A 14,143-nucleotide genomic window follows, 5' to 3' on the forward strand; every position below is an offset into this window, starting at 1 on the left:
TAGTGAAGATTTGATCATTTAATTTCATGAAAGGCAGTACATTCTAGCAGCATATTGATATTAATGGTCGTTGTGAATATAGTCCACATCTATGTTTCATGTGGCATACAATGAACAATACAAATAATTTCAGGAAGTTTGATTTTGACTACTATGGACTTTCATTTTCTAGTTGTTTTCTTTTTTTCTTATCATTTTCCTTTCCTTTTTCTTCATGTTGGAAATCTTTCTTCTGCTGCCTTCCTCTGTCAATTAAAAGGAAAATCCCACCTAAACGGTAATCTTTCTGTTGAATACATTCTAATAGCGTTATTTTATATTAACATTGTAAGTGCAGTTTTTTACTTATAATTTAAAAGGTTTTTTTTTGTTTTCTTTTGTTTTTTTTTTTGTGAGACAGAGTCTCGCTCTGTTGCCCAGGGTGGAGTGCAGGGGCACGATCTTGGCTCACTGCACCCTCCACCTCCCAGGTTCAAGCGATTCTCCTGCCTCAACCTCCCCAGTGGCTGGGACTACAGGCACATGCCACCATGCCCAACTAATTTTTTGTACTTTTAGCAGAGATGGGGTTTCACTGTGTTAAGCCAGGATGGTCTCAATCTCCTGACCTCATGATCCGCCCACCTTGGCCTCCCAAAGTGCTGGGATTACAGGCATGAGCCACCATGCCCAGCCTATTTTAGATAGATCTTTTAAAAAATTGAGACTGAATACACTTGCAAAGCAAACTGTTTATATAAAAGGAACATTGAAGATTAATCATATAAATTATAAATAATTTACTAGAAGATATTTTATCCTTTTAATATAATTTTACAATTAAATTTTTTTTTTTTTTCTCCTTAACCCTAGCCCACCAAGAAAACACATTGTGGAGCGCAATACAGAGTTTTATCATATACCCACTCACAGTGATGCCAGCAAGAAGAGACTGATTGAGGATACTGAAGACTGGCGTCCAAGGACTGGAACAACTCAGTCTCGCTCTTTCCGAATCCTTGCCCAGATCACTGGGACTGAACATTGTAAGTGAACTTCTAGGTGTCCTAATGGATGAGTGTTTTTTTGCCACAGAGAGTAACATTGAGACTGATTGGTAGTTGTTAGAAAATAACCCCGAGACAGTTAGTTTTTAAATTATGCTGTGCATAACATGGGTAATATAAATAAGACCCCAGGCCGGGCGCAGTGGCTCATTCCTGTAATCCCAGCACTTTGGGAGGCCGAGGCAGGAGGATCATGAGGTCATGAGTTGAGACCAGACTAGCCAACATGATGAAACCCTGCCTCTACTAAAAATACAAAAATTAGCCAGGCATCGTGGCAGACACCTGTAATCCCAGCTACTTGGTAGCCTGAGGTAGGAGAATCGTTTGAACCGGGGAGGCAGAGATTGCAGTGAGCTGAGTTCATGCCACTGTACTCCAGACTGAGCTACGGAGGGAGGGGCTCTGTCTCATAAATAAATAAATAAATAAATAAATAAATAAATAAATAAATCACCAGCCCATGAAAAGTATAGACGTAATAGTAGTTGTACTAACTATAGTTTATAGCCAACAACAGGCTACTGTGGAATTCGTTTTAGTGGCTCCATGGAAGTTGAACATTTGATATTGATTGGTGCAGGTAATTGCTTAAGTGATTTTGAAGTTAAACAAAACAAACTGATATTTGGATATTGCTTATTATATTTCAGTGAAAGAATCTGAAGCTGATAATACAAAGAAGGCAAAGTAAGTTCTCTATCTTTTTGTCAATTGAATGTTTTCCTTTCATGAATGGTCTCAATTTGGTTTTTCAGATTGTCAAGTGTAATGGTATGGCATTTCGTCTTTGCAGCTAGAAGCTAAGCATTTAACTTTGGTGCCTTTTGTGTGACCTAAATGTACAACTTGCAGATTTTTAAAGTAGTGGGTATTGTCTGGGTTTTAAGGCGTGTTTTCCTTAGTATTGAAATAAGAAGTGGGCAGAAGGGTGTATTTTGGGGTGCTTTGCTAACAATACATATGTCTGTGAATGTGCTTGTGTGTTGTCTTGCAGTCACTTTATTTTGAGCATAAAAATATATGTTTCCAAGAGGGATCTATGGATTAATTTCTGTATTTCTAAAAATGCTCTACCCTTAAAATCTTTGCCACTTAATAAAGTAGCTATGTGAAATTAAGCTTTTATAAGGCATGTTTTCTGCATGATGGAATTAGTCTAGAACCTTTTTCCTTCTATTTCTTATGACTCTTCTATCACTCTTTTTTTTTTTTTTTTTTTTTCCACAGGGAAAAGATACCCCTTCACGTCTTTAGTCCCAAATACACAAAATTACGTGACTGGCACCATGAAGTTTCAGCACGTGCTCTTAACGTACAGTGATTTATGAGCCTTGTCCCCCAAGCAGCCAGCACATACCTTTTCATTTACTTTTTTTCAACTTCATAGCAAAATCTGTATTAAATTTGCCTTACGAAAAAATAGAACTTTTTCTATACTTTTCTAACAATTTCCTATTGTTGTGAGAAAAGGAAGATGAACATGTTTTATGCTAGCTGGTAGCTCACAAATGTAAAACCAAAAAAAGAAAGAAAGAAAGAATATTAAGGGACTAGATCTGTTCAGTGGATTTGTATCTGTTTTTGTTGTTATTAGGGTAGTAACCTTGGAAAATGAATTATTTTCATAAGTTGAATTTGGTTGGTTGGTTGAAGCAGAGGATAATGAGCAAATAATGTCCTTGTCTAATTTGGAAAATACTTCCTTTATGTTATTAACATTTCCCAAGATTACTTTTTAAGTTTATTATTATGTAACATTCAAGGTTGATTGTAAATTATTCTAAATAAGTAAATATAAGGAGGCAAGAATAAACAGAGAAGACTTTATTAAAGAAGAGTGCACGCAGTGTAGATGTAGGTATCTTTTAAAGTAGGTACTATTCAGGATGGCTCTATGAAGAGGAGGAGGTCCAGATTTGGCTCCTGGAAAAGGAAAGAAGAGAATTTTACCCCATGTGCAATGGAGAAATACAGTATTCTTTGGTTTGGTTGGATTTTCAAATCCTATTTCCTATCAAAGGAAATATCTCTAAGCTAGTGGATGTTTTTAGAGTATAGACAATTTCTAGGTATTAACTAATAAGATATAGAAAAGATAGCTTTGCTTTTTTTAATCAGAAGAACATAAATTATAATATGAATGATTATGAGACATCAGAGAAATATTTTACTTAGTGATATAAACTACTGTGCACTGCTGCTATTCCTAGGAAGCTGTGTTTTGGGCAATACATGGAAGCTAAATATATGACCAGAAATGCTTTCTGCCTTGTAATATAGTGTATTATATATTAGAGCTACATTTAGTAATAAATGCATTTTGAAGTTTGGAAAAGTATTGTAATAAAGTTGCCTTTAACTTAGCTTTGTACTGGTTCTGTTTCCTTGAGGCTAGACACAGTGCCATCCAGGAGTTGTTACAGTATAACTGGGTAAAATAAACAGTTCTCTGACATTTCATTTGGAAAACACTTTTAACTTTGTGAGGTTACTAAAATATGGGTATAAAACATGGCAGGCCAGGCGCAGTGGCTCACGCCTGTAATCCCAGCATTTTGGGAGGCCAAGGCGGGCAAATCACCTGAGGTCGGGAGTTCAAGACCAGACTGACCAACATAGAGAAACCCTGTCTCTACTAAAAATACAAGATTAGCCGGGCGTGTTGGCGCATGTCTGTAATCCCAGGTACTCGGGAGGCTGATGCAGGAAAATCGCTTGAACCTGGGAGGTTCACTAGCAGAGGTTGCGGTGAGCCAAGATCGCACCATTGCATTCCAGTATGGGCAACAAGAGCGAAACTCTATCTCTAAATAAATAAATAAATAAAATGTGGTAAAGGATCATGTTTGATTTTTCCCCCTGAATTACTACAATATGTAGTATCCTATGTGAGTAACATAAGATCAGTTGACTGTTGTGCAATATAGAATTATTATTCGTGTGAAACTACTGCTGAAGGACCTTGCCTGCATTCAAGGGTCTATTTTTATTTTTCCAGGTATTCTTTCACTTTAGTGACATAATAGTCTAGTACAACTGCCTGAGAACTTGGAGAAACTAACATTAATTTTAGATAGTGATTGATAAAATTTGGCCTGCCAAATGCATTTTAAAAATAATTCTAGGATTTATCTATGCTCATTTCTAGTATACCTCATGATATATAAGACATCTTTCTTTTGTCATATTAGTTCTTCTTCAGATACTAAGACAGATGTCCTGCCTGCTTGTGTTTTTATGATGCTGACATCAATCCCAGTTATAACTGTGTCTCTGGCCTCTGTAAGAAAATCTACTTTCTTAGACCAGGCTTTCCTATACCCAGTAATTCTTCCAGGATCCCAAAAGATGATGTTTGAGAAACTATAGAATTAAAACCTCATAAAAATAAATGGTGTGGTTGAGTAAACGTGGTATTTTCCACCAATAATCCAATTTCTAGAATAACTACAGAGTGGACAGAAAGAACGACTCAAAAGAACTTTAGGTAAATGGGAAAAATTTTCCCTAATACAGACAAGAGAACCTGTATAGAGTTACAACTTAAAACAGATGTAATTAAAATAAAAATTTAATACCTTGCTTAATTAAAAATGAAGTATTTAGTATTTCATTGAAAGCACAGACTTAGATAAATGGAATGATCCATACTTGAGTATGAGGACAAATATTCAGCCAGGATCATAAAGGACATTCCATTTGACCCTGTCAGAAGATGAATTCCTGAGCTCAGTGAATCTCCTGGGACATCTTATATTCCTAGCTTAAACACTAGCCAAAAATTATAAAAGCTTCTTGCAAAAATATTATTGTAAATCTGGTGACCTAATTTATGACTTGTTTTTGTTTGTCTCTCTTATACAGACTCTTCATTATAGGCCTGTTTTTAAAGTGAAATTGGGAAGTTGCTCTTAAGAATGTTTTCAACATTTTTTTCTTTCTTTCTTTCTTTCTTTTTTTTAATTTAAGACAGAGCTGTGCTCTGTCACCCAGGCTGGAGTGCAGTGGCGCGATATTGGCTCACTGTAGCTTCACCTCCCAGGTTTGAGTGATTCTTCTGCCTCAGCCTCCTGAGTAGCTGGGATTACAGGCATGCACCTCCATGCCCAGCTAATTTTCATATATTTTTTAGTAGAGACAGGGTTTCGTCATGTTGGCCAGGCTAGTGTCGAACTTCTGACCTCCAGTTATCCGCCTGCCTCAGCCTCCCAAAGTGCTGGGATTATAGACGTGAGCCACCATACCCGGCCTCAACATTTTTTTCTTATAGTGTTTTATTCACAAGACTGAGTGTCTCACACATGGTCCAATGTATTTTTGTTACCTCAAAAATTATAGTATTTGTGGAAACAAAAGCATTCTTTCATGCATCATTGTGCCCTTTAGGAAGGCTCAGATATATAGACATCTTAGAGTTTATTTAATACAAATTGTGGTGTTAGGACACAGAGTAGCAGTTCTTTCTTTTTTTCAAAATTATTCAAAAATATAGAATGAATTGATTTTCCCTCCAGGTATGTAATTTTGTAATTATTGTGTTTCTGATGCGTATTTAAAAATCATATAAATCATAAATATTTACTCATTGCCAGCATTCATTCTTTCAAATGCATAATTGCTGTATATGTAAATGCCAGGCACTAATCAATGTACTAGGGATACAGTAATGAATAACAGATAAATGTATAAGCAAGATGAGCTAAGGTAATTGTGTTACCAAGATAATAAGTTAATATAAAATAAGTATGGCTTAGTCAGGGAAGGATTACTTTAGATTATGTGGACCTCTGAAGAGACAACCTTAATGCCAGCAGCTGGGAGAAAAAAGGAGTCAGCCGTGTGATGACTGGAAGGTGGGGAGACAAGTGTGGAAAGGAGCATGCAAGAACACAGAACAGAAAGGTCATTGTGACTGGAGTCCAGGCTAGGCAGGGAAGCGTGCTAGAACTCCTGTACATAGACAAAACACTTATGTTCCCATTCCTATCCATAACGTTTTAAATGGGAAATTATGATATCATATCTAACTGCTTGCAAATAAAATTAGAAAATGAAGAAGCAGGGAGGGTTCCTGTCAGGCGGCTAATTGCAGTGCACTCACCTAGTTGGTGCCAGCCCTGATTATTAACAATTTAATATTTTTCCTGTTGAGACCCAATGAAGACCTAGAAAAGAGAGGCATAAATATATGTTGATAACATGTATGTAGGGAACACAAACAGAATATCCTACAGAGCATACATAAAACCATACAGAAAATACGAAAACACTTTGATGTATTAAATTTGACATATGATGCTCTTCATAATAGTGATGAATTTGAGGATTTAGCTGCTCTGTAAAATCTTGGCTAGAATTGGCTGGACACTTTCCTTTTGTTTATCCCATTCCAGAAAATTCCTTAAAGCAAGTAAATATTTCCTTGCACATTCTTTCCAAAGTAGGAATTATAGTATTTTTTTTCTTGGTTAGAAGTAGTAAGAAGCAGCAAGTGATAAATTCTGAGTTTTAGACTGAGATTTGTAACTCACTGATTACTTTCTGCCCCCAAGTTTCCACTTCTCTGGAGTTAGAATCTGTGGTAGACACTGTGCTGCCCACTCAGATATCACTTCAGTGGAGGACTTGATACCTCTGCTGATGGGAGTGTGGTAGGCAAACAGCCTTCATGTGCCAGCCCCTTCACAAATCACCTCAGCTGCAGACAGTCCCTCTTCAAGACCCTAGGCTTGGTGGGTCTGCCCACATGCAGTGAACTGATTGATAAGTGGGAAGAGAGGGAAGTAAAAAACCTGGTTATTTCATCCCAATTAAGACCAACTTGAAGGGACCGTTCTAGCTCCAGAGCTGCTGTGGAGTCAGCTGAGGCTGTCCTAAGTTTTGTTTGGCAACTCCACCTCTCCTGCCCATTCCTGCTTCCTTTTCTGTCCTTTCCCCTTCACAGTTATTGACCCTAGAGACATTTCTTAATAAGCATCCTACATGCTAAGCTCTGCTTTCTGGAGAACCTGATCTGCAAAAGAATCATATTTTTGTAGACCCCAGTTTAGACCTCAGTTGCACAGGTTCTCTTTTATTCATCTTCTCGTCACTTTCTTCATCTTGGCCACTTCTTATCTTTTCTCCTTAAATCTTCAACCCAGATCACAAACACAGCATCTAGAAGTCTTCAAAGAAAAGATCAGTTAAGGGAAGACTGAAAGGCATGTGAAAGTCAAAAGGAACATGCATTTACTTTATTTTTTTTGCCTCAAGTTAAGGATGTTTATTTGTTGACTTCATCACAGGCAGCCTAAGAGTAATGAGCCAGCAAATGTATTTAGAAATCAAATATAATCAGAGATATGTGAATGAAGCAATGAAATGAGAAGCTTCAAAATGGGAAATTAGGATTTACCAATTAAATATAATGAACACTTAAAACAGGAAAGCAGAACTTAGAATATTATGATTTTACGTGTTCTAGTCTTCCATATATAGCATTTGGAATCTTATGTATTAGCCATTTAATTTCACTTAATGAATTTTGTGTGAACACACCTGCTGTTTTCTTCACATCCTTAAAAGTTTACTTCTGGTTCTCTTCTGGGGAGATTCTGTTGCCTTTGGAAATGTGTAGGGTAATGTACAGATGTTAAAAGGAAGGAGGATGCTAATGGTGGCTAAATATCTTGTAATGCACTGAAGAATCCCACAGACGGAAGAATCATCCAGCCCAATATACCAGTTGTGTGCTACTGAGAATGACTGGATTGAGTGTAAATATTCCCTTTTCCAAGTTGGTTTTTTTGTTGTTGTTGTTGTTTTTCTTTTTCCTTTTTTTTTTTTTTTTTTTTTGAGACAGAGTCTCGCTTTGTCACCCAGCCTAGAGTGCAGTGGCGCTATCATGGCTCACTGCACCTCGACCTCCCAGGCTCAAGTGATCATCCCACCTCAGTCTCCCAAGTAGCTGGAACTACAGGCACACACCACCACACCTGGCCAATTTTTTGTAGAGGCAGAATTTTGCCATGTTGCCCAAGCTGATCTCGAACTCTTGGCAATCTGCCTGCCTCAGCCTCCCAAAGTCCTGGGATCGTAGGTGTGAGCCATCACATCTAGCCTAGATTTTCTTATTCCTTCCCACAATCATACATTCTCACCTATAGAGCGCCCTCTCCACTGCCCCACCCCACAGTAGAAATAATCTTCTCACCTCTGAACTTACATGCTATATAATTTTTACCTCTCATTTGACACTTACTTTTGTAATTTGTCTTATGGATATTTGTCTACATGTCTTAAGTTTCCAACTAAAGTTTGAGCTCTTTAAAAATGAGAATCTTAGTATAATAGTATAAATTGGAAGGAAAAGGGATTCTAATAGTCATGGTATTTCTTCCTGGATGCAACTGTAGCTGTGTAAGTAAAGGCCTAGCTATTCAATGAAATGACTCATCTTGAAGATGGTTGTTAAGATTATAAAATTCATCTCTGGTAAACTGTTTCTTCAGTTAGAAATACACTGTTGTCAGTCAGCTTAGGCTGCCACAACAAGATACACAGATTGGTTAGTTGGGACAGTAGAAACTTATTATCTCATAGTTCTGGAGACTCTTAAGTTCTAGGTCAAGGTGCCAGCAGAGTTGGTGTCTGTTGAGGCTTCTCCTCATGGTTGTAGATGGCCACTGTCTCACTGTGTCTCCTCACGTGGCTTTTCCTCTGTGGGGGCACAGAGAAAGAGTGAAAGCTCTGGGGTCGCTTTTTCTCATGAGGACATGGTCCCACTTGTATGACCTCATTTAACCTTAATTACCTCTTAAAAGGACCGATCTCAAAATAGTCACATTGCGGGTTAGGGCTCCAACATATGAATACTGGAGGGATACAGTTCGGTCCATAACATACACCAACTGTCTTTGTATACTAATCTTCATTTTGACAGATTATCATTTAAGAAAAAGTTATTCTTAAGTAGAATAATTGACTTGAACCCAATTGGAAGTATTGTTGTCACCTCTCTTTTGGTGCTTCCTTTTTTCCTTTGGATGACCGGTATCTGTCTCCATGTTCTCTTTCCTCAACTAGAGTATATGCTCTTTGAATATAAGAATTTTAGTATGCCCCACCATGTTTGGTACTAAAAGTTACTAATTACATATAATTGCGTATTTCTCCAATTCTCTAATTGTTGAATTTTAGGGAAATTGTTTACAGCATGGCACACACTATCTCTAATGGAATATAAGTTCAATAAAAATATCAAGACATTAAAATATCAAAACATTGATACCTATATTGAAAGTAAAGTGAAACCATACCTAAGTCACTTGAAAGGGGAGTTGTCCTTTGTTGGAGTGATCTAATTGCCAAAAGTTGACATTTTTATCTTGATATTTTCTGTTTGTTAATTAGTTGTGAAAGACTTTTTTTCATTAAATGAACATTTGTTTTTTAATGTCTTCCTTTGTGTTTTTGGTGTGTTTCAACATGAAGAGCATGGTGATTCCTGTGAGGAGAGAATAACAATTTTAAAAATAGGTACATGAAATGCTTAGTTTGTACTCTGAATAGAAATACTAATTGAGAAAATTTTATCATTAATAAGGAAATGTTTAAATTTAAGAATCTAATCTACAACATTGATTTAAAAGAGGCAACAGCCATCTTATCAGTAACATATTAATAATAGAAAGTTATTAATATATGGCCTACCAGAATAGAGAATTATAGGAGACCATAGAAAATTTTATTTAGAGATAATTATGTTACACACGCGCGCGCACACACACACACACACGTTTATGCCGAAAAATCATATTGTCAAAGTGCAATTTAAGTTAAAAAATGTTTTTCTTGATCTCACCACATTCTCGTTTTCTACTGTATTATAATATTAATATCAACCTATGTAGTTTCAAATTTTTAATGCTATATATAAATAAAGTGGCATTTTAGTTTAGCAAAAGGATATCTAAAATAATGATCAAAACTTATTTTTATCAGTCGTTCCTTTATCTCCCTTGCTTAAAGAATGATGGGTTCTGATTTTTCACATATTTATTATGGTTGTATTAGTCTGTTCTCATACTGCTATAAAGAACTACCTGAGACTGGGTAATTTATGAGGAAAAGAGGTTTAATTGACTCATAGTTCCACAGGCTTAGCAGGAATCATGGGTTGGGAGGCCTCAGGAAACTTACAATCATGGTGGAAGGTGAAGGGGAAACTGTACATCTTCACAATGGTGAGCAGGAGAGAGAGAGAAGGGGGAGGTGCCACACACTTTTAAACAACCGGATCTCGTGAGAACAAACTCACTGTCATGAGAATAGCATGGGAAAACCACCCCAATGATCCAGTCACCTCCTGCCAGGTCCCTCCCTCAACACGTAGGGGTTATAATTTGACATGTGATTTGCGTGGGGACACAGAGCCAAACCATATCAATGGTTAAGAATTATAAGGTATGATATGGCTTCCCAATTGTCAAAGAATTAAAATGTTCATTAGGAGAAGAGTGACTGCTTCTCCCTTTAGTAGAAAAACAATTCAAACTCAGGTTACCAGTTACAATACACAAACTGAAACAGTTATGTTGAGGGGGGGAAACCATCTTCTTATAGACTATCTTCTAGCACCAAATAATGTCCACATGATTTCTGGCTGAAGGCCATCAGAATGAAATTTTAGAACTGGAAGAATAGGGTTAAAGTTACTTTATAAGGAGAAACCTATTGCCTTTGTACATTCATTGAAAATTTAGGAAGCATAAATTACATATTTCTGAACATACTGTTTTGTAAGTTTTTTAAGAAAACTTTGTTTGTTAATATTCATTGACCCACACTCAATAGATTAATGAAGAAACAGTTTGCTGACCCATCCCGTGTCTTCATTATTGCTGTGTTTCACAAACATACTGGTCTCTTGTGACATGTCCTTATTAAGTAAGACAACATTAGTTGAGTATATTACCTAAAGCTGCTATTCTTAATAAGCTATGCGAAGAAAGCAGGAATTATTCCCTAGCCTAATACTTGCACATATTTTCATGAAGTAAGAATTAACAATTGGATTTACCCCAAAATATAGAACAGCAAGATACATTTCCACAAAATATGTTTGCCAACCTGTAAAAAAAGACCACGGGTCAAAAAAATGGGTATATGATCAAGTAGTTTTTGTCTCTTGCAAAATAATGGAATATTTCTAATTGATCTTTGATTTTCTGCTGGTTGAGTATACTGTTTTATGCAAATACTGTTTTGCTGACTACAATGTAAAGGTCGCCATCTATTGAACATAAGTAATTACTACACTTCAGTTCCTTGTGAGACTAGTACTTAAAAATTATTGAGGCAAGAAACATAGTTCCTATGTATTTTCATATACAATTGTTTAATTCTCTGTTAATGCTGGAAATATCTGTTGTTGTTGTTTACCAAATTAAACTTGTACTATTAGCACTTACAAAGATCTGTTATTTATAAAAGTGTTCGTAATATGCACAGTTGGCTTTCATAATCCCAGAATATTCACCAAGTTCCTTAGAGGCAGAATTTTGTCAGACCGGTAATTCTTCTCTTGTAATGCTGTTTGGATAAGTTGTTTTCCATTTCACCTTTAGAGAAGTAAATTACACAGAAAATTATTTTATTGAATTAAACCAGAAAATTAAAGAAACTTATCTTTACTAAAACTCAGTATTGAAGAAGACTTCTGCACTTTAGTTTTTTTTTTTTTTTTTTTTTTTACTTCAAAAGAAATCACAACTTTAAAAATTAATTACGAACATTGATAAAAGGCAGTCTTCAAAATCATGGAAGGCTTAATTTCTATCTTTTGCTGTTATTCTATTTTATGTATTTCAGTCACATTGAAGGTTTAAGAAGTCTGAGTTTTTCTACTTTTATATTATGTGAAGGTTTGTTTATTAGAATGATATGATTTTATAAAAGAAAATTGAACCAATATATTACATAATATAGTATAAAGCATATGACAGATAAGGATATTTGGACATCTTCATTTTCCTTTTGGTCAAATTAAAGAACTATCTACAAATTGCATTTATCTTAAAATTAGTCTCACGTGTCCATGTATTCTCTTTTGTGTTTCTCTATTTTTGTATGTATTAAAGGGTATTGTTTGAATGCTACTCCTGTGTCCAACTCAGTAATAAGTGTTCATCTCACAGATGCACCTAACTGACTACTCCCAAAGATTCTGAATTTATATCTTTGAACAGAAGAATGTGTTAAAACTAAGGTGACACCTGTTGCATAATTTTCAAGTTAGTGGTACACACTTATTTTGCCTCTTCACATACTTCATTCTTTATCCTGAAATGCTAGTACTTTTTAAGAAGAAAAAAATTGAGAAGAAATTTCTGAAAGATTTTAATGTCTTCAGGTAGTTGCATATCATTGGTTAGACAGTGAGTGAACTTGAAGCTTTAATACAGAGAAGCAACACTTAAACAAATTTGATGGAATCAAGTTTAGCCTTGGCTTACAACAGTGGAATCACATACTTGTTAAAATCAGCAAAGCTCTTAGCAGGGATGTTGGAGCAGAATCACAGGTATGTTTTAAAAAAGTACACCCACCAACAGTAAAACCAAAAATCCTTTATATATGAAAGGTAAAACAATCAGATAGCATCTATTCAAGGGATAAGTAAAAAAAAGATGTGATGTTGTCAAGGGTGATTGTGAAACTAATAAATGCTCTGTGTTGAAAGACATAGCAAATAAAAATAACCGAAATCCAGATGTTTATTTACATCCTGGAGGGATTTGAAGCCCCAGATAGAAAGTGATTCTAAATGGTTCTCGCTAGCCTCTTTTCCCTAATGACTTACAGTTCAGTGTATGTAGACGACTTACAGATGAGATTCACTGAGTACTATCTGCGTTTGTTTCAAATCCTGTAGGGGAAAGAAAATAGAAGAGTGGTAAAAGGAAAATATAGTACTGATTTTCAAAAAAGAAAAAAAAAGTGAACGTTTAACCATAAACTAATTTGAACTTGAGATCACCTGGAAAAAAGTCAAGCAGGCATTCTGAAAAGCATGGCTAGTGAGCACTGAGAAGAGGAGGGCAGAATTGCCAAGACCCAGAATAAGTTCTCAAGAAACACATCACATCCAACTTAACACATTTTGGATAGACTGGGGGGAGATGTTAATTTTAACAATTAATCAAAGAAAGGCCCTTAAAATTCTTTTGAATTTAATAATGAAATGAGGTTGATAAGTATCATGTTTGTAAATGCATAAAAGGTTGAAGGAGTTTAGCCAAAGAATATTGTTTAAAGGATTAGTGACTTGGATGAGGAGGTCCACAATTTGCTGCCCATATTTGTGAGTACCATGAAGCAGGGAGATACAGCATACATGTTCAGTAACCAGTAAGGTTGGCAAAACTAAATATTAAAGAAGGATTTTTAAAAGAAACCCAGTAAGAGTGAGTCATGTCGTATGGCTCCTAAAATGATAAGCAATAGTTCTGTTTTGCACTAGTAAATCCCACCTGGTGGCATATTATGCTAGTCCTTGACATTAATCTCTGACAATTACATAGATAATCCCAAGAAAATCAACTGAAGACTCACTGAGACAATTAAGCTGTCTTTGGGTGAAAAGCAGTTATATGAGAAGTTGATACTAGATGATAATCTGGGCTGGTTATTTGACCTAAATCCAAGCGGGTCTTTTTCCCTAAACATTCTAGTTTAGTCTCAGGCCTCACTTATTAGCAGTGGCCGCTGCTCATGTTTAGCATATATTATATATAATAAATACATCCAACAAATGTTTATCAGGCACTTATTTGTGCTGGTTTCTAGGAAAATGAAGGTGCTATTATGAACTTAGTCTAGTAGAGCAGACATGCAATGAAAAAGCAAAATAAGGAAAAATACAGTTTTAGGTTATGATATATTCTATAAAGTAATATAGTACAACATCAATATAATGAGGGGAGGGGAAGAGTAAGGTCATTAGACTCTAGTTAGAGAAAAAGATAATTTGAGCTGAAATGTGAGTGCCCTGAAGGAGTCAGTCATGAGGATATGGAGATGTCCTCTCCAGGCAGAAGGAAGAACAAATG

At 35.9% G+C, this 14,143-nt stretch overlaps 1 protein-coding gene across 18 annotated transcripts in view; it reads left to right on the top strand.

Moving 5' to 3' along the window:
• Positions 1-14,143, top strand: part of PDLIM5 (PDZ and LIM domain 5) — a 210,719-nt gene that overhangs the window by 129,533 nt on the left and 67,043 nt on the right. For 8 of the 18 annotated variants that reach the window (XM_078002012.1, XM_078002016.1, XM_015138813.3 and 5 more), the window contains 3 exons: positions 260-277; positions 853-1,025; positions 1,700-1,736. In XM_078002012.1, coding sequence (XP_077858138.1) covers positions 260-277; positions 853-1,025; positions 1,700-1,736 — 228 coding nt within the window. Of the gene's footprint in view, positions 1-259; positions 278-852; positions 1,026-1,699; positions 1,737-2,276; positions 3,413-14,143 lie in introns of those variants that run through there. The other 10 variants (XM_078002013.1, XM_078002018.1, XM_078002017.1 and 7 more) reach the window with 2 other exon arrangements.

The sequence above is a fragment of the Macaca mulatta genome, chromosome 5 (assembly GCF_049350105.2).
Source record: "Macaca mulatta isolate MMU2019108-1 chromosome 5, T2T-MMU8v2.0, whole genome shotgun sequence".
NCBI lineage: Eukaryota > Metazoa > Chordata > Mammalia > Primates > Cercopithecidae > Macaca > Macaca mulatta.